The sequence below is a fragment of the Setaria viridis genome, chromosome 8 (genome assembly GCF_005286985.2).
Source record: "Setaria viridis chromosome 8, Setaria_viridis_v4.0, whole genome shotgun sequence".
Lineage (NCBI taxonomy): Eukaryota > Viridiplantae > Streptophyta > Magnoliopsida > Poales > Poaceae > Setaria > Setaria viridis.
In genome coordinates this window covers 12,959,831-12,981,130 of record NC_048270.2, presented here as the reverse complement: position 1 = coordinate 12,981,130, position 21,300 = coordinate 12,959,831, and the positions used below count along the sequence as shown (strand labels likewise).

Below are 21,300 nucleotides of genomic sequence, written 5' to 3'. Positions count from 1 at the left end.
TGAAGGCAGAAGAAAAACCATCAAGTTTTATGTTGAGGCTATCCAAGGTTTTCTCGTTGGCAGCTAACTTCTTATTGAAACTTTCAATTATCTTAGCTTGCCCAAAAACACAATCTCTAAAGGAGGGTTGGTTAGGATTGAAAGAATTACCATTGCTACCTCCTTAGTAAGGGTGTTGTAGATTCCACCCTTGGCATCCTTGTGGATGATAATTGTTGCTGTTGTTCATGTACAATACGTCCTCCTGGGTTTCAGGGCAATTATTCCCCGAGTGTCTAGTGTTTCCACAAACCTCACAGGTCAAATGAGAATTCATAGCTTGGACGGTGTTGGACATGGCAGCTTTCTCTTAGGTGTAGTCATCCAATATCTTCATGAAGAGGTCCATTTTGGTGGTAAGCATGTCCGCTTCGTTGACGGTATGTGTACCTCTCTGACAAGGTTGGAGTCGCTCATCGCTCCACCCTTGATTAGAGACCATCTTCTCGATCAAATTTGTAGCAGCTTCAATAGTAAGCGAGAAGAAGGCTCCTCCACCAGCAGCATCAACATGGCCTTGGGATGTCGGAGTCAACCCATTGAAGAAGTTCTAAAGAATGAGCCACTTATCCATCCCGTGGTGAGAACATGCTAGGATGTACTCTTGAAGCCTTTCCCACGCCTCAGGAATTGACTCAGCAGCTGCTTGCTGGAAACTTGAAATCCTTCCATGAAGGGTGTTGGTTTTGCTCAATGGGAAGAACTTTCCTAGGAATGCTGCTGAACATTTATCCCATGTATTCACCTTCATACGGCTCACATAGAACCGTTGCTTTGCTCTCCCTAGGAGAGAGAATGGAAACAGTCGAAAACGAATAGCATCTTCACTCACCCCACTGATGGTGAAGGTGTTGAATAGCTCAAGGAACTACTGTAGATGGGCACTTTCATCCTCATTGGCTTTGCCACATAATGGGCTAGCCTGCACCATCGTAATGAGACCCATCTTGATCTCAAAGTTCACATTCCTCGTTTCCACCTTGGGGCCTTTCAGCACCTGAGAGGCTGAGGGAACGGAGTACTCACGAAGAGTCTTCTGGGCCATTGCGTTTGATGTAGATGGTGCGAAGGAAGCTAGATCGATTGCCAAGAGAGTAATCTGAGGAGGAATGGCATGAGAACGTACCCTTCTCACAAGTGACTCTAAATTCTCGGTAAAGTTTGTCAGCAAGTCGAAAGCAGTCATACACTACCTGTGTTCGCATCAAAGAAATAGAAGCCAATCAAGGTTAGCCTGCTTGAGTAATGATCTATCAACTATGAATATAAACATAAAAAAAAATAAAAACTTTGAACCAGTGCCTTCCCGAGAAACGGTACTAGAAATGCTTGTTGGTATATTTAATGATCACGAATAAATCTGCAAGCACATGGATATACCATTGTAGCATTTCACCCAAGAGTATTCCCAAGGGTATCATATTTCCCAAAGGAAGGTAGGTAGGTCAAAATATTTTACTATGCATATGAGTATACCATAGATGGATAGAAACAATACTCAACGCAGGGGTAATATATGATAGATATGTAGTGTGACACACACATGAATCATCTCAAGATAACTAAGCTAGGGAGAAGGATTAAGAGTTAGCTTTAGGTTCATATGTTCTTCCTATATACTGCACAGATCATACAAGCATAACATACATACACATTGTATAGGACTCAGGCCTATGCACCCAGGCACACACGGGGAGATAGTACTCGTACCAGTTCCACCCGGCAAAGTTACTGCTAATTTATGACCTCCTACAGCATACCCAAACGTGGAAGATTACGAAGGATGGATAAGGCTGTCACCACCTGCCCCCTACCCCTGCAGCCTGTGGGCAAACTCATATCCAATGAAGCTAAGCAATCCAAGCACCATGCTTGCATTGTTAACAACACTCCAGCCATCCCGAGCTATTGTGACTATGGCTGAAGCCATCATAAACATGGCCATTGAACCGATGTTGTAGCATAGATTAACTAAGCTATACAAGGTATATATGTGCATACAGAGTATGTACTGAAGCATGATCTCAAGGCATACATGAGAGTATATAAGCATACACTACGATAGCAAGGGTATATGGCTAGCATACGAGCATTTAAGCCTAGCAAATCAACATAGCAAGGGTATATATCTAACTCATGCATATAAGAACCAACCACAACACTATATAAAGAAGATGAATATTTTGAATAGAATAAAGTCAACCTAGGAATGTAAGATACAAGAGTCATACCCTAGACTCCAATAAGACCTGGAACCTCAATGTACAGCTACTCTAGCCTAACTTCCCTGACTTGAAAATGATTCACTTGTGGCATGTCTTAGAATGGAGGTGGTGCCTCTCTATTTATAGGCTCCTAGAGGCGGTTCTGTCAGGCAACCTTCGGGGAATATCCTATAACCGACGTAGGGGCCCCATCAACTATCATTGTTGGTATATTTAACGATCACGAATAAATCTGCAAGTGCATGAATATACCATTATAGCATTTCACCCAAGAGTTTTTCCAAAGGTATCATATTTCCCAAAGGAAGGCGGGTAGGTCAAAAGAGTTTACTATGCATATGGGTATATCATAAGATGGATAGAGACAATACTCAAGATAGGGGTAAGATAATGATGGATAGAGTAGTGTGACACACACAGATGAATCATTCAAGATAACTAAGCTAGGGAGAAGGACTAAGAGTTAGCTCTAGGTTCGTATGTACTTGCTATATACTGCACAGATCATACAAACATAACATACATACACATTGTATAGGGACAAGGCCTATGCACCTAGGCACACATGGGGAGACATTACCCTACCGATCTGCCGATGTAGTTATTGCTAATTTACAAACTCCTACAGCATACTGGAACGTGGGGGATTACAAAAAACAGACAGGGTTGTCACCACCAGTCGCCTACCCCTAGCAATCTGTGGGGCAAACTCATATCCAATGAAGCTAAGCAATCCAGGCACCATGCTTGCATTGTTAACAACACTCCAACCATCCTGGCTATGGTGTCAATGGCTGAAGCCACCATGGAAATAGCCACAGAACCGATGTCGTAGCATAGATCAACTAGCCTGTATAATATATGTATGCACACAAAGTATAACATGTAGCAAGGTCTATAAGCACACGTGAGAGTATATAAGCCTGCACTAAGATAATAAGGGAATGACTAGCATACGAGCGTATAAGCCTAGCATATCACTATATCTAGGGTATACAACCAAATCATGTATAGAACCAAGTACAACACTATATAAGGAAGATGTATACTTAGAATAGAATAAAGTCAACTTAGAAATAAAAGATACAAGAGCCATACCATAGACTCCAAGGAAACCTGGAACCTAAAGGAAAGCTATTCTAGCCTAACTCCACTCACATGGAAACTAAGAGGGAGAGAGTAATTCAATTTGTGGTGTGTGTGTCCTAGAATGGAGCCCCTCCCCTCATATTTATAGGCTCCAAGAGGCGGTTTTGTTAGGGAATTTTTGGGGAATATCCTTTAACTGACCTAAACCATCACCACATGGAAGCTGGAGACGAGGGGAGGCAAGGGCGGTTCGGCTGACCCCCTTTGGGCCCGTCTCGCAACCGCCTTTCTCCGATTGACTGCTTGGTGGGTCCCAATGGTGGTTATGTGCGTTATCCGGTGGATTGAGGTGGTTGTGGTAGCTTGTGAGCTCTTCAATCCATGGGATGCACATGTGGCAACCTCCCATTGGTCAGAAGTGTGTTTCTTGGATCCATAGAGGGTGCTTTTTCCATCATTTTGTGCTATTTCACCTTCAACCAAATATTCTCCAAGGACAAGTGAAACTACATTATTCGAAACCAAATATGCGTGTAAGAAATGTCAATCCTCCTTTATTCTTGAGTATATTGATGGTCATATTTGATACTTAACAACCGTCAACAGTCACCACGTGGAAGTAGAGACAAGAGGAGGCAAGGACGGTTCGGCCGACCTCCTGTGGACTCGCCTCACTACTGCCTTTCTCCGAGTGACTGCCTTGTTGGTCCCAATGGCGGTTGTGTGCGTTATCTAGTGGATTGAGGCAGTTGTGGTAGTTTATGGGCCCTTCAGTCCATGGGGTGCACATGTGGCAACCTCCCATTGGTTAGAAGTGTGTTTCTTTGCTCCATAGAGTGTGCTTTCTCCATCCTTTTGTAATATTTCACCTGCAACTAAATATTCTCCAAGGACAAGTGGAACTACATTATTCGAAAACAAGTATGCATGTAAGAAATGACAATCATCCTTTATTCTTGAGTATATTGACGGTCATATTTGGTACTTAACGACCATCAACGCACATGATTGCATGTTACTTGGAATGCCTAGTAAAATGCACCATAAGGTTCATTATTACTCAACTAGATTCCATTTATGAAATTCATTTTTTCTCTATAGTATTATCCTTTGGACAATAGTTATGAACTACTACATATTTGTAGAAAAATTTGATAGACAATTTCCCTTAACGACAAACGTGACAGTGTTGCACATTCCACTGACCAGTAACTTGACATTGTTCCATGACCCATCGATGATGAATGTGGCATCATTCCACATTCCAAAGAACCCAGCAACACAGTCTGTTCCTCTTTCTACATTGATGTGTGTGGTGGTGGACTTGTGGTGGTCAACAATGGTGTAGACTATGGAGAAGAAGAGGGGGTTTAATGGTCAATAACAGTCATGGACATAGGAGATAAGGGTGATGCAAAGTGAATGCACGGCAGTGGTAACACCTAGTAAAACGTATCATTGACTCCATTTTTGTTCAAATATATTCACCTTGAAATTCATTCTTGCTATATAGGATTATCATTTGAAAGGTAGTTTAGGCATAACTACATATTTGCATTTCATAGGAAGTTCCTAGGACAAGGAACATTGCAACATTGCATGCTCCATGGCCCGTAGACATAGGGAGGCTTGGTAGGGATGGTAGACGCAGTTTTGTAATAAGTGAGACTTCCGAGCCTTGACTTCTCATGTTAGTTGCTTTCTCAAGCCCTTCCTCATCTTCTCTCGATGCAAGTATTATATTCCTCATTTCCTCTTTTCAGATTAATTGTGTTCATGTTCATTCACCCGTGCTCCAAGTTTGTAATTATGCTTTTTCATATGTTTCATGATATAAATTTTTCCATGTGGATTTTAGGATCATCGACACGGTTTCGCTGCTGAACCTCACTAATTATAGTACCTTACTACTCCAATGGGGATCTATTGTAGTGACAATGGTGAACTGGTGGCAGTCTATGTCACCAAACAGCAACACTATGAGCATTGACACACCTTGGCGGTCTACATTGGCGCTGTGCTAAGCCATTGGAACTCCAAGATGGCAACGATAACACCTCTAGGATTGTCTTCGCGGTGCTTCTATACCACGCAGATGTGGAGCATCTTCATTGACACACATGGCACTGGTGCAATGAGGTCGCCATCTTCTATTATGTGAGTCATGTCACCAACCTTGAATTTGTCAACTGGGAGGCCCTCAGAAACCTCAAGTAGATTGTGCAAATCATCATCTTTGTATCTTGTAAATATATGCTTTTTTAAATATGGTGGAATTGCCTGAACTTACTCCATGATTGTGTGCAATGTGTTTATGTCTGCTCAGTTTTTTTCCCAACCAGATTTACCTATGAATTGAAATACTCCAGTGTTATGTACTTCTACTTTAGATCATTTGTAAAAAATCCCCTAAATCAAATTCTGCAACATTGTTGCCCATTCCTGACGATTTGCAATAGATGCATCACTTCCCCCTTTTAACTTGCATGCCATTACATACCAATCCTCTCCCACAAACCCCTACTTGCACTCACTTTTCCTTCTCAAAAAAACAAAATCAACTACCATGGCATCGGTTTCTACTCGTCTTTCCAACTACTCATCCGAGGAGTATGAGGAGCACATAGGTGATGAGTATGATTTTGTCTTCCGATGACCACATGTTTTAGCGTGACTCCCTCGAAGATGAGGAGTTTTTGGCGTTGATGGAGCTTGATGGCAATGGTGGCGATGATAATGTTGATTTGGAGGGATGAGGAAAAAAGTGGGGATGGGGAGGACGAGGAGAAGGAGGAAGAGGAGGAGTTGGTGCAGGAGGAGGTGATAGAGGTGCTAGGGATGATGTGGTTGTGGTGGATGCGGAAGTGGTGGGCATGGACGAGGCGGTGGTGGAGGCCATGTACAAGGCAGTGGTGCAAGTGCATGAAGAGGAAGAGAGGGCCCCAAAGAGGAGGTGGTTGGACATCAACATTGGTGAACGGCGCTCCGCACTCCGGCATTGCTTTTGATGTCGGCTAGGTCACTTGCATCACCATGGAACAACATCCCCACTAATGATGTCAGTGAGGCAGCATTGCCGGTGAACTCCTCGGCAGGCGCATTGTAAATTAGTCTATATTTAGAGGTTTTATTTAATTTTATTATAGTTGGAACAATGCACTTGTTTTATTTACAATCTTGGGTCTTCATGTCTTTTTTTTTGGTGATGAGCTTTTAACGCTGGTACTACCATCATGCAATAAACACAGAGGTTACCTTCTTCAGATTGGAATATGGATTCTAGCAATTTGGAATATGGGTTCCAGCAATTAATAATGCAACAGAGTTGGGTCCTCTCACCAATCTTAATGAAATATTTGTTCTACATGGCTTAAACTTTGCCTACTATAGCAGCAAATCCGAACGTGTTGATCAGTTCCAAAGGTGCCCAGATTACCATGTATATATTGTTTCTGGTTTCCATCAGCTCATCACATTGTAAAGCCTTGAATACCAGTTGCTCATTACCAGTCAACCACCACAAGATGAAACAAGAGCGAGACAGCATGTCCAAAGTCTGGATAGAAATGAAACATACTGTGACCACTTGGTTCCTATGTTAAAAGTACGTTGAAACCACCATATACAAATTCAGATGAACATTTGGTCGAGTGAGAGCACAATAAATAATAGTACTTCAACAAGCACACCGAGAGATATATATACCATGGACCCCCACATGACCTACTTGATGTACTGCGACATCCACCTGAACCCCTCGCCGTACCCCATCTTGCGCACGACGCTGCACATGAAGATCTCCACCGGCCGCACGCCGGCGAGGTCGATGGTGCCCTTGCCGGTGGTGCAGCCAGCGAGGCCGAGGTAGTACGCCAGATCGCGCTCCGGCGCCGCCCACGGGACGTCAATCTTGTTCCCCAGCACGAGGAACGGCACGCTGGCCAGCGCGTCGTCCGACAGGAGCCCGGCGAGCTCCGCCCTCGACTCGGCGAGGCGGCCGCCGTCGGCGGCGTCCACCATGTAGACCACGGCGTCGACCTTGGCGTAGTAGTCCTTCCAGACGCGGCGCGCGATCTGGTGGCCGCCGAGGTCGAAGGCCCTGAAGTTGATCCGCCCGATGCTCAGCTCCTCCGACGTAGGGTGCTGCGTCGGCGCGTGCTGGGTCAACGTCTGCGTAGGACAAGAAGATGGCAGCGACCGTGTTAGCGCCGGTCGGCGCTGGCCGGGGATCGAGTGGTGGAAGTGAAGGGAAGAGTAGGGGGGACCTGACCTCGTCCTTGAGCATGTGGAGAAGGGTGGTCTTGCCGGAGTTGTCGAGGCCGAGGAAGAGGATCTTAGCCTCCTTCTGCCAGAACCCCAGGGACGCCAGCACGTCGAAGAGCCAGTCCACCAGAAACGACATCGCCGGCCACGAGAGGATGACACGGTGAGTTGGTCGAAACTCGTAAGGTTCTGTGCTGGCCCGACACATGGATTCCAGGCTCTATATAGTTGACGGGTCCATGAAAGAAAAGAGAGTTTCGGTCGCTTGCGTGTTAGGACAGTCGATGCGGGTACGGGACACATCATCGGATGAATCTGGTGCGTCGATTTCGAATCTGCTTGTGGAAGAGTTGTATTTGTGTGATGAGGTCGAATCGTTGCCTTCGTCTTGCGGCATACCAAGCTGGCACCTGCCACGTCTCTCTCGGCCACATCATCAACTTTTTTCTAGATGCTTTTTGCGTTTTCTTTTCTAGCTACTAGTGACGGCACCAGATTCAGGTGATGACGGATTTCAGCTATCCATTGAGCACAGGATTAGATTCACACTCAGTAGGACGATGTAACACCAAAAAAAGTATCTGCACATGCCAAGAAATAGGAGAACACCCCTTTTTTACTTAGGACACCCTTTTTCTTTCTGGCTCAAGAGGTGCGGGAAACTTCCCAGTTTGCTAAAAATAACCCAGAATCCAAGAATCCCCTACTTTATTAAAAAAACTTCAGTAATGCTAATCTTGAAAAAATCGGACGCTCCGACATATGTTGCAATAGTTAAGCATCGATGTTGCAATTATTTAAATTGTTTCTGCATGTTTCACGGTGAATGTTGCATGAAACATAGTGTCCATATTGCGGTGGGAATTTTCTATCCCAAAGTCGAATGACGTAGTCATTTTTACACATACTTTTCATGTTTCAAATAATGAGCGCTGATGTTGCACTAGGTAATTTTTAATATTTTGTTGGAGCGTCAGCACTAGCAGCGCCGAAAAAACTTCGCACCCGTGACCGGCTTCCTATAGTTTCTTCACGGTTTTCTCCGAATGGCATATCAAGTTTATATTCTTCCACAGTAATTTTAAAGCAACACTTGTTAAAACTTGAAATTTAGACCAATTCTTCAAGAAACAAGGTTTTCTAGTGGTCACTGGTCAGGAATATTTTCCTGAAGAGTATGTTTATCTGAAAAAGACTCATCTTACAGCAAGGAGGATATCTAAGAAATGACATTGAGTACAATTATTTTGTAGATGTGCACAGAGTTCTTATTGACACAAAAAGTCATAGCCATATAGCCGACAGAGTCAATATGTCCCTACTTAAGTGACGGAATATATTTTCCTACAGGTTTTCCATGTAGTCCGCTGTGAAAAGTTGGTTTTAATAGTACAAAATTACGGAATGTTCTTACTAACGCAGTTGTTTATAATTTTTTATGATTGGATTTACAGTTAAAATAAATAAGTTTCAAGTTTATTTGAGGCTAACATAGGGAATTATACATTTGTGACCATTGAAGCTTGAAGAACCGAAATAACCAAGACCTTTTCTTTTTATTAGAATGGAAACAACGATGAACTTGCTACAGAGAGGCAGGGATTTCGGTATGTGCCTACTGCTCAATGCTCATGTTTATCTGTCTCCTGTAGGATTAAGAAGATAAATCTACAAGATCCAAATCCAGAAGTAAACCATGCGTCTAAAATAAGTAAACCTATGCATGTCCTGAAACCATTCTGAAGGGCTATTTGATATAAGCTACTAAACTTTAGCAATGTCACATCGGATGTTCGGATGCTAATTAGGAGGACTAAACATGAGCTAATTAGAAAACTAATTGCAGAACCCCTGTGCTAATTCGCGAGACGAATCTATTAAGCCTAATTAATCCATTATTAGTAAATGGTTACTGTAGCACCACATTGTCAAATCATGGACTAATTAGGCTTAATAGATTCATCTCGCGAATTAGACTCCATCTGTGCAATTAGTTTTGTAATTAGCCTATGTTTAATACTCCTAATTAGTATATAAACATCCGATGTGACAGGTGCTAAACTTTAGCGGGGTGTATCCAAAGCCAGACAAAGTCACATCAATCCAGGGCGAGAATGAAATGGTAACTGATGAACCATCACCAAGGGAGCTCTCTCCTCCTCCTTTGCTACCATGCTCCGATCAACCGCGGACGGCTCACCTGCTTCGCCACCAGATGCTTCCTGATCTCCCAGAGCCTGTTGCTTTTTAACTGCTGTGTAGATGCTGCCTTCTTTGCCGCTGCCGCAGGAGCAGCTCCAAAGCAGCTGCAAAGTTCCAAAACCATATCTGATCTCCGTACAGGTTTGTCTGATCTTTTGGTAGTTGTTCAGTTTCTTCAGGATGTGTGATTGTGCAAGTGATTCAGGAACATTTTATAAGGCAATTGGTAACATTGCCTTTTGTTGAAGGATGGTTTGAAGCTCCCCCAGTTGGAGAAGAGAAGAGTCGTGCTGATTTGCAGCTGTATACACTACTGGAAAACTGACACTAATAGAGAATTGATCTTCGAAACAGGAACTTTTATCCCGGTTCATTTTGGACACGGGACTAAAGTGCCTTTAGTCCCGGATCAAATATCCACCACCGATGGCCACCGACGGGGCTCTTGTCCCGGTTGGTAATATCAACCGAGACTAAAGAGCCCCCTTTAGTCCCAGTTGTAACAGCTAGTGGGATGAGGAGACTTTTTATCCTAGTTGAAAACACCAACCGGGACTAAAGGCCAACCCTTTAGCCCTGGTTGGAATTACCAACCGGAACTCGATTTAGTCCCAGTTGGTAATTCCAACTGGAACTAAAGGGGGACCTTTAGTCCTGATTTTATTTTTAACCGGGACTAAATGCCTCCCCGGAGCCTTTATCTCCCCCCTAACTCTCTCTTTCCACCTTATCTCCTCTCCCCTTCCTTATCTTCTCTCCTCCTCTCCCATTCCTTATCTTTTCTCCTCTTCTAGGTTGAGCGGTGCGCGGGCACGAGCAAGCGGCCAGCAGGCGCGGGCTCGGCGCGGAGCGGAGCGGCGTTGCCCGTCAGGCACGGCGTGGAGCGGCGCCAGTGGGAGTGAGCTTGTTCAAAACCGACGGCGACGGTGATTGGGTCCAGGAGGGTGCGGTGGTTGCACACATAGAGGCACCCTCCAACCTGGTGCTTCTCTGTGGCGTTCAGCGATGGCGCGGCAACGAGGTGACAGCGCATGCCGGTGACCACAGCAAGTGGGATAGAGATGCACGGGGCGGAGTAGTGTTGGCGGGCGCGAGCCCGGCGAAGCGGAGCGAGTGGAGCGGTGCGGAGTGGGCATTTTTTATTTTTTTAACTTTTCAATCCCAGTTGGAAGTAACAACCAAGACTAAAGGACCCCCTTTTGTCTCAAAAATTTAGTCCCGGTTGGATTTTTGGGATCTATGGCCCTATCCAACCGGGACTAAGGTAGGTTTTCCACCAGTGTGAGCATTGGTACTAGCCCTTAGTACTAGTTTGTTTTTGACTCGGTACTAATGTGAGCATTAGCACCGGGTCTAACAGCTAGTTCCTCAGTTACCCCCTGACACCCTTTAGTACCCGTTGGGAGCTCCAACCGGTACTAAAACTCACCCATTAGAATAGGGTGAAGCCTCCACCCGGTACTAAAGGCCCTCAAGCACATTATTACCGAGTGGAAGCTCCACTTGATACTAATGGGTGACCTTTAGTAACGGTTGGAGCTCCCAACTGGTACTAAAGGAGCTCCCAACCTTTAGTACCCGTCGCTCCATCAGTCTTATCCATCTCCCCCGTACCCTCTCCCATCCACCTTATTCTCCCCCCTATCTTCCTCTCTCTTTGTCCTCTCTCTCTCAGCACCCCCACAACAGGGCCAAGGGTGGCGATGGGGGCAAGGGTGGTGACAGGGGCAAAGGTTGTGACAGGGGCAAGGGCAGAGGTGGGAGGCCCGACACTGACCTGCTAGCTCAGGTGCAGTGGAGGGGCGATCAGGCAAGGAGTGGCACGAGGGCGAGACGGACAGACGGACGGTGTCGGGAAAGTGGGGTGACTGGGCAAGGAGCGGCGTGAGGGTACGGCGGACGGCGGCAGGAGGGCGGGGTGACCGGGCAAGGAGCGCAGGAGGGTGGGGCGACCGGGAGGGCGCAGCGGATGGCAGTGGGAGGGCAGGGCGACCGAGCAAGGAGCGGTGGGAGGGTGCGGCAGATGATGGCAGGATTTCTTTTTTTCTTTTTTTAATACCCCTTTAGTACCGGTTATTTGACCCGGTACTAAAGGTCCCACTTGAGTATTGAAGTAGCAATACCAGTTGCACAACCGGTACTAAAGGGGAGTTAGGAACAAGTACTGAAAGGCGCTTCCCCAGTAGTGTTACCTTCAAAAAGGTTGATATTCAATTGTAGTGTAGTGCTAATAAACTGACACGTCAGCTGCTGTAATCTTTCTCTCATTACTAATAGAGGATTTGGCAAGTAAAGTGTGATGAACTTAGTTGCGAAGGAAGGTGAAAATGATGGGAAGGTGAAAACAATGGCATGGGAAATGTAAATATAAGCTCAAAATCAGTATCTCCTTGTCGTTTTTCACTCTAAAAATGATTGGCATCAAGAGCATCCATGCATTGCATGTCCGTTCTTGCAACTTGTAACTTTAAAATTCTTTTGTCCATGGGAACCACCTATAAGTTTAGTTGTGCATTTTAGACCTGACCAATGAAAGTGCATTTAGGCCCCTAAGTGGATTTTTGTGAATTGAATGACAAAATGATTAAAGGACTAACTTGTTTGCCTAAGATTGTGAGCAAGATTTTATTCTTATATTCATGGTGTAATATTATCTCATGTGTTAAATGTGTATTATATGGCTCACAATGAAGATAGAAGCAAGTGTGTGATCCCATAATGCAAATGAAAGATCAATGACAAGTAAGGGTGAAGTGAAACTTGAGGATATGTTTCATGGTTGAACTATAAGTCTCCAAATTATGTGATAGCTTGATTGACAAGTGAAGGGATCATGAAGAAAAGAATAGTGGTATTCACAAATGGACATTGCAAGGCTTCATATGTATATGATAAAAGGACATGGGCTTATGTGTTTCACGTTGGTCTTGTTATCGGAAGCTTGCGATTCATGGGAGATTTTTTATCAATCAAGAGGAAGCATTTGAAGAGGATTTCAAATGGGATATTAAAGTCAAAAGAAGATATGATCTCAAATGGATTTCATTCTTGATGTCAAAACGAAGCTAGACTCAATGTGGTAACGATTGGATGAAGAAATCAAGCAAAGGATTAACAACAAGGTACTAAGCGAAGTTTGGCCAAGTGGTGACTTGGGCCATGAGCTTTGCTAGGGTGAAGTGGCTAGTGCTTGGAGGATTTCGAGGTATCTAGTCAAGTCTTACCGAGTATAGCAATGGGATGCATAAAATGTTTATTGAGTCATATAAAGTGGTAACTTAGGATCCAAAAAGGGACTTCATTCATATGTGTTGAATATTGGTCCAAGTTACTAGATTAAGTTTGATGTGCTCAAGATGATAGCAATGTTGAGAGCCCTCAAGATGACATTGATCAAAGTATGGCATTGATAAAGACTTACAAGCTCAAGTGGATGATATTGTGATTATATTTGTTCTTGAGTATAGGTATGTCGTACTATTAAGAGGGATGCTACATTAGCTTATTGATAGCACCAAAAGTGCTCTTAATTGACCTAAGTCAGAATAGCCTTAAGAAAACTCTCGAGTGTGCTAACTGTCCCAGCTCAGCTAACAATGGTCGATTCAACGAGTGGGTGAACCGAGAGAGAATGTTTGAAATGGTTGTTTTGTCTTCCAGTTTAAATGGGTTAGGCCTTTTCTCGCCCACTAAATAAGTAGGCTGCAAAAGAAAAAATGGCACCCAAATTGATGTTAATTTTACTTATATAAATGGGCTTTGCAAATTATAAATTTGGCCCACAATTATATTTGGCCCAATAAAAATCTGCTTAGTACATGGCCTAGCTAGACCTTAAGATATTTAGTGATGATTTTTTAATGGGGTCTTCATAAAAAATTATGATGAAAAAATATGCAGTCGTCATAGAACGAGGTTTACCACGCATAATCTATGGCAAAAAGTTTATCGTCATGCAGTCATCATAAATACATTTGCTATGACAAAAATACCAGAAATAATGATAATAACAGGTCGTCATAGATCCTAAGATTTATTGTAGTGTAACTCAGCCAGACCAGTCTGACTAATCTGACCAGTTTAAGCAACTCTAATGGCTAGTTTATGGTGAGTGGGGGTATTCATACCTCTTGGTCCCCTCCTTGAGGGGCTACTGGTTGCACATGCATTTGACATCATCTAGTCACCAGAAAAGATCTCCCTAACCTCTCTTTGTGAGACTTGAGTGATTCTTGTGAAATCTTTGAGTTGGGATGAGAGAGTGATCTTGTGTGAGCATTAGAGAGCTGAGAAGAGCAATCTATAGCTTGAGCACTTGTGGTGCTTGAAGTGGTTTATTTCATTTGTCACTTGGTCTCCCAGGCTGTGTTTTTTTAATAGTTGGGATGAGAGAGTGATCTTGTGTGAACATTAGAGAGCTGAGAAGAGCAATCTATAGCTTGAGCATTTGTGGTGCTTGAAGTGATTTATTTCATTTGTCACTTGGTCTCCCAGGCTGTGTTTTTTTAATATAATCAACAACATGTTTGTCTGGTTCCCTACTACACGACCCACATGTACAGTCGTTTGTAAACCATTTGTACTGATTGTTTTTGAAGCGACTGTAAAAACATCTTTCATTACAAATAGTATTTGTACTGACGATTTCAGACCTGATTGTAAAAGTAATTTGTACAATCGACAATAACAGTTTGAGACCCGATTGTAAAAGTAATTTGTATAGTCGGTTCTATCTGTACGAAGTATCTTTAAAAATATTAATTTTTGGCACCAAAAATATAGATTTTTTTGCACTCGAAGGTCCTAGGTGGCTATGCGCTGCCACCTCCAGCACTCAAACCTTGTTCATCCTAATATTTGCACAAATACTTTGATTAGCATTCGAACCTGCAACCTCATGTCCGCCTGTGATACCCTTTAATATAAAATTTATCTCCATCCAAATTTGTATGAAAAGTTATGCATTTTTAGAGTAAAACGGTAATTTTGCTTGTAAAACTATTTGTCGTGACTGTTTTAAGGCTAGCTAGAGCCGATTTCGTGAATAGAACCGACTGTGTCGTAATGATTTTTTATAATCGATCTGACTTTTATCTTTTCGTTTGGCTCATTTAGGATGAAGTCATCCCATTTAATATATTATTCTACTAATAGAAGTGAACCATATAATACAAGTATATTGGTTAAACTCCACCATCCAGGATCATCCATACATACATCATGTGGTGCATGCAACGAAACCCAACGACCCGCGTGCAGTCTTTCCACGTGGAATCCTGCTGACTCGCTTCTGCTGGGCTACTTACCTGCTTCTTCAAGACCTCGGTCCGCAGTGTAATTAGCTACGCATATTACATGAAAGGGGATGGGAACTTTCTTTGGAAAGAGGAAGACGAAAATGACACTAGTAGAGAATTAGCCTTTAGTCCCGGTTAGTAGGGTGCAAATCTCCCGAAAATAGTGACCCGGGACAAAATAACCCCCCTTTTGTCCCGGTTGTTATTACCAACTGGGATAAAACGGGTCACCACGCCAGGCGCCGAAAAAAAAAGAAATCTCATGCTCCCAGGAGGCCCCCCACACGCGCAATGTAACACCCCGTCCTCCAAAGCCGCACCGCCCAACCCTTCCGAGGGGCGGGCACGCGTACACATAGCACCCTGCTTACACTTTTGTCCTCGCTTCGTGTAAAAGGGTTAACCCGAAGGTGCTATGGCTGGTTGACGAAGGCTTATAAGTTGCCTCCATCCTTGCTAAACTAGCAATGTGGTACTAAACATGCGCACCTGCGCTAATGGGCCACACTGGGCCAACCAAATTGGGCTGGGTGTCACATTCACCCCCCCCCTCAAAGAACCCGACGTCCTCGTCGGTCCAACTTACCCACGCATGGGAAAATGTCCAGGAACGTTCCCTCTAAGCGCACGACCGTACGTCCAGTGCCGGCGCAATATGCCATGCCGTGTGTCCCATCTCAGGCCCACACGCGCCATGCGCCATATGCCCGCACACTGACCCGTACGCACAACCGCAAGGGTCGGCTCTGATACCATTTGTAACACCCCGTCCTCCAAAGCCGCACCGCCCAACCCTTCCGAGGGGCGGGCACGCGTACACATAGCACCCTGCTTACACTTTCGTCCTCGCTTCGTGTAAAAGGGTTAACCCGAAGGTGCTATGGCTGGTTGACGAAGGCTTATAAGTTGCCTCCATCCTTGCTAAACTAGCAATGTGGTACTAAACATGAGCACCTGAGCTAATGGGCCACACTGGGCCAACCAAATTGGGCCGGGTGTCACACGCAACCTCCAGCCTCGCGCGTAGCTTCCTTGCCATCCCACCTACACACCACATCTGACTATGTAGGGGATGCTATCCTTTTGTATTAACTCGTGGGGGACCCTTTTATCCCGGTTGGAAACACCAACCGGGATAAAAGACCCTCTTTTATCCCGGTTGGTATTACAAACCGGGATAAAAGGGTTCGAGGGATTTAGTCCTCTTTCAGTCACCTCTTTGGGGATCCTTTTATCCCGGTTTGAAACACCAACCAGGATAAATGATCCCCTTTTATCCCGGTTGGTATTACAAACCGGGATAAAAGGCTCTCGACCCTTTTATCCCGGTTGGTGTTACCAACCGGGATAAAAGGGGGGTCTTTTATCCCGGTTGGTGTTTCAAACCGGGATAAAAGGCCTCTCAGGGTCTTTTTTTCCCACTAGCCTTTGCAACCGGGATAAAATGTCCCGGTTGGTGAGCCCCCCACCAGTGACCGAGCTTTAGTCCCGGTTGGTGAACCTTTTGTCTCGGGTCAACTTTAAACCGGAACAAAAGGGGGTGCATCGAAAGCCAATTCTCTACTACTGTGACTTTATCAATTTCCAATATTTGCTCGATCGACCATGAAGTAACTTTTGTGCTTTAGCTATAGCCATATCGCACTACAAGAAACCTCAAAGTCGCCGAGTGTAATTGCTATGCCGAGTGTATTATTGCGAGCACTCGGCGAAGGCCCCGTTTGCCGAGTGCAATCGTAGAAACACTCGGCAAAAATAATACACTCGGCGAAAACATGATTTGCCGAGTGCCACCAAAAAAACACTCGGCAAACACCCACGGGGCACTCGGCAAAGTCTTGAGCACGTGACTTCCACGTGCCGCGCTGTGCCGTTGCCGTGACGGACGTTAGGCTTTGCCGAGTGTCGACGGGGGGCACTCGGCAAACTCCATGTTTGCCGAGTGTCTCGATGGGGCACTCGGCAAAGATGCTAGTTTGCCGAGTGTCCCTTGTGGCACTCGGCAAACCTGGGGGGGTTGCCGAGTGTTTTTTGGCACACTCGGCAAAAAAAAAATCTCCTCCGTCCTCCAAACTTTTTATACTCCACATGTATGAGATTTGGCACTGCATGGTACAAGGTGGACTTCTTATTGACCTGTTTGCTATATTTAATCAATTAATTTCATTTAGAGTAATTTGTTGATTTAAGTCAAATTTGAACTGCAGGTGTTTGGAATAATAGAATAATATGACTGGAAAAATCATATTCATGTTAGTGAGTCCAAATTGAGGTCTTACCTAGAAAATGAAAAGAAATTTCGAACTTTTTGTTAAGGAAACACGACTACGAACGTGTGGCCAAATGATTGTTTAATTCTCAAAAATACAAACGAAGTTTGAAAATCACGAGATTTTGCAAGATGCTATGATTTCATATGCAGAGGCTGTGGTAAAAAATTGACAAGGTTTCGCACAAGTTTTGACATATGATGCTTAGAATTCGAAGCATCTCCGGAGAGGATTCGTAGAAGTTGGAAGGATCCGGTAAGATTTTGAGTCGAATCGATACTTAAATTTGTGATTGAGTTCAAATTTATTTTTATAGACCATAGAGAACATAGATTGGTTCATGTCAATTTTTGGGAATTTTTCGGATCCGTTTGGTAATTTTTATTCATTAATTGCACGTATATGAATTTAATAGATATAAATTTAATATGAGCTATGAATCCATGAAATAATGGAATAATATTACTTAAAAAATGAAATACGCAATGTTTAGTGAATTTGACTAGGTTTTTGCAAACTTTACATACTTTTAATTAATAAAACCAGTTTGGACATGAAATAATAGTACCTATTTGCCGAGTGTCACGGGATGGCACTTGGCAAAGAGCCTATTTGCCGAGTGTCAACCCTGGGACACTCGGCAAACGTCGCCGCGGTCCACCTGTCAGCCGCAATTTGAAATCCGAAAAAAAAATCAAACAAAAAAAATTGTTTGCCGAGTGCTCCTGATCTAGCACTCGGCAAACGTCGCCGCGGTCCACCTGTCAGCCGCAATTTGAAATCCGAAAAAAAATTTCAAACAAAAAAAAATTGTTTGCCGAGTGCTCCTGATCTAGCACTCGGCAAAGGCTTTGCCGAGTGCTAGATCAGGAGCACTCGGCAAAGCGGGCGCCCCCACCTCACTTAGAGCCTCACGCACCTCACGCGGACCGGCACAGCAGTCACAACACGCACACGCCCGCGCCCGCCCGGCCAACGCCACCCACCCGCACCACCGCCCCACGCCACCCACCCGCGCCCGCTCCGCCGCCCGGCCTGCGCCGTCGCCGCCCGCCCGCGCCGCCGCCGTCGCCCCACGCCGGGACCCGGGCGCCGGCCGCGGCCCCCCCGCCCGCTCCGCCGCCCCACGCCACCCACCCGCGCCGCCGCCCCACGCCCGCTCCGCCGCCCGGCCCGCGCCGTCGCCGCCCGCCCGCGCCGCCGCCGCCGCCCCGCGCCGGGACCCGGGCGCCGGCCGCGGCCCCCTGGCCTCCCCCGCGCCGCCGCCGGCCGCCCCGCGCCATGGGCGGCCGCGCCCGCTCCGGCCGGCCCCCCCCCCCCCCCCCCCCCCCCCCCCCCCCCCGCGCCCGTTCCGGCCGGCCCTGGCCGCCCGCGCCGGCCCCCCGCGTCCGCTCTGGCCGGCCCCGGCCGGCCCCGTTCGGCCGCCGCACCGGCCCCCGGCCGCCCCCGCTCCTCTGTTCATGGCCGTCGCCCCTCCGTCACCCCTCCGGTAAGTTTCTATGCCGCTACACATCATAAATTAGAGTAGGCATGAAATTAGAAATTAGAAAATGTTGAAAAGACTAGAGAGGTGGTAGGATGTGGTAGGATTTATTTTAGAAATTAGAGGCATGAATTTAGAAAATTAGAGAAGAAGGAAGAGTGGAAATTAGAAAATGTTGAAAAGAATAGAGGTGTGGTTGGTTGTGGTTGTGGTTGTTGGCCATCGTGCCAACTCTTTGGTGAGATTGTGGTTGTCGGCTATCGTGCCGTTTATTATGTTGCAGGTTTTGGAAACCTCCCCGTGCATGGGAGTTGCTGCCGAAATTTTGACTTAAACAGTGCTCTGTTTCTTTTGTTGCAGGAGAGGCTTACAAGGACCGTCCTCGACTCATCACTTTGCAGGATAGCAAGGTGAGGCATGCTACACCTCTCTTTCCGTATAATGTTCGTATATCATGTAACCTAGTTAGGCGTCTCCCGTTCGAACATTTGGAAATATGCAGATCTTTGCATATCTATAATCGTATCTGTTTCGAATTGTCCACGTTTTTTGGACAGCCGGAGGATGTGTAGGTGGGTTTAGTATCCATGGTATATTCCGGTTCGAGATAGAGTTTCGGCAGCACCTTCCTGTTGTTCTCCAGATACACAATCTCCTGTCAAGGACGTGTATTTGGAGAACAGCGGGGAGGTGCTGCTGAAATTTTATCTCGGGTCGGAGTAGACCATGGATACTAAACCCACCTACACATTCTCGGGTGGGATTAGGACCTATCTTTACCTAGTAGACAATATAGGAACGTGTATATGTAATGTGAATTTTGTATTACTCGCTTAAATGGTAGAGGATGGAGGATCGTCAGTGGATGTACACGGGTCGCAGTAGTCAGAATACGTTGACCAATGAATGGATTGACAAGACGGATGCTTTCTTGGAATGGGCGTTTGCAAGTGTCAAAGGAGCTCGATCGACTTGGTGTCCGTGCAGCAAATGTGAAAACATGCGTCGGCAAACCAAGCTAGACATGGGCAAACATCTTGTGAAGAACGGATTTACGTCAGACTACACCAGATGGATCTACCATGGTGAATCAGACCGTGGGAGAGAGGAGGTCCTGAGACAACGCATCGAGGAATTTGATGATGATGCCGGGGTGGGAGACATGTTAAATGACTACCATCAAGCACACTTCGAAGAAGCACGTAGGGAGGAGGAGCCAGAGGCTACCGCTAAGGCTTATTACGAAATATTGTCTGCAGCACAGCAACCCCTTCACGGCCATACCAAGGTTTCTCAACTAGATGCCATTGCACGCCTAATGGCTGTGAAGTCTCAGTTTAGTTTGAGTTGAGATGCGTTTGATATTATGTTGACAGTTTTTGGAAGCCTACTCCCGGTTGGTCACATCTTGCCAAAGAGCATGTATGAGGCACAAAAACTCCTTCGTGCACTTAAGATGCCATACGAGCATATACATGCTTGCCCGAAGGGATGCATCTTATTTAGGAAAGAGTATGCGGAAGCAAAATACTGTGTGAAGTGCGAATCGTCTAGGTTTCTGGAGGTAGACTGTGGTGACGGTCAGAAAAAGCAGCTCGCAATTCCTATGAAGGTTCTACGGTATCTTCCTTTCATACCGAGGATCCAACGGCTTTTCATGACTGAAGAATCCGCGAAACAGATGACATGGCACAAAAATGGCCGTCGCTATAATCCTGAGAAGCTGGTACACCCATCTAATGCTGAAGCCTGGAGAAGCTTCGATGCGATTTATCCTGGAAAAGCTCTAGAGGCCCGTAACGTACGCGTTGCGTTGGCAACTGATGGGTTCAATCCTTATGGAATGGCGGCCGCCCCGTACACCTGTTGGCCCATTTTCGTTATCCCCCTGAATCTCCCCCCCCCCCCCCCCCCGGCGTCCTATTTCAACGACATAATATATTCTTGTCGTTGATAATTCCAGAGCATCCGGGGAATAATATGAGTGTGTACATGGAGCCTCTGATTGATGATTTGCTCCGTGCTTGGGAGGAAGGGGTATGGACATATGACCGATCCACAAAGACAAACTTCAAGATGCATGTTTGGTACCAGTACTCACTGCATGACTTGCCGGCATATGGGATTTTCTCCGGATGGTGTGTTCACGGGAAGTTCCCGTGCCCAGTATGTAAAGCATCTTTGAAGTTCATTTGGTTGTCGAAAGGTGGCAAATATTCTTCGTTCGACAAACATCGACAATTCCTCCCTCCTGACCATCCATTTAGACGAGACATCAAGAACTTTACCAAAGATGTTGTAGTTACAGCCCCTGCACCACCGATGATGACAGGGGCCGCAGTTCGTGCTCAGTTAGACGCTCTCGAAGTCAATAATGAAGAAGGTGGTTTTTTGGGATATGGCGAGCAACATGCTTGGACGCAGAAGTCGTG

General features: G+C 45.6%; 1 protein-coding gene and 1 non-coding gene across 2 annotated transcripts; one reads left to right on the top strand and one right to left on the bottom strand.

The window, feature by feature from the left end:
* Positions 1-611: 611 nt before the first annotated feature.
* On the top strand, positions 612-718 carry LOC117834892 (small nucleolar RNA R71). The gene has a single exon (XR_004635847.1). It is a non-coding gene; the product is annotated as a small nucleolar RNA R71 (small nucleolar RNA).
* A 6,183-nt stretch (positions 719-6,901) lies between these two features.
* LOC117833932 (small COPII coat GTPase SAR1A) lies at positions 6,902-7,819 on the bottom strand. The gene is made up of 2 exons (XM_034713521.2): positions 7,624-7,819; positions 6,902-7,523 (listed from the first exon to the last, which is right to left on the bottom strand). Exons 1-2 carry the CDS (start codon positions 7,753-7,755, stop codon positions 7,077-7,079), a joined length of 579 nt encoding a protein of 192 aa, XP_034569412.1. The 5' UTR covers positions 7,756-7,819; the 3' UTR covers positions 6,902-7,076.
* Between the last annotated feature and the right edge of the window lie 13,481 nt (positions 7,820-21,300).

Bases quoted from the DNA above. Each gene is read 5' to 3' on its own strand.
- LOC117833932 (XM_034713521.2), bottom strand. From the start codon at position 7,755: ATGTCGTTTCTGGTGGACTGGCTCTTCGACGTGCTGGCGTCCCTGGGG. The intron at 7,524-7,623 runs GTCAGGTCCCCC...TGTCCTACGCAG, and splicing joins TCCACATGCTCAAGGACGAG to ACGTTGACCCAGCACGCGCC.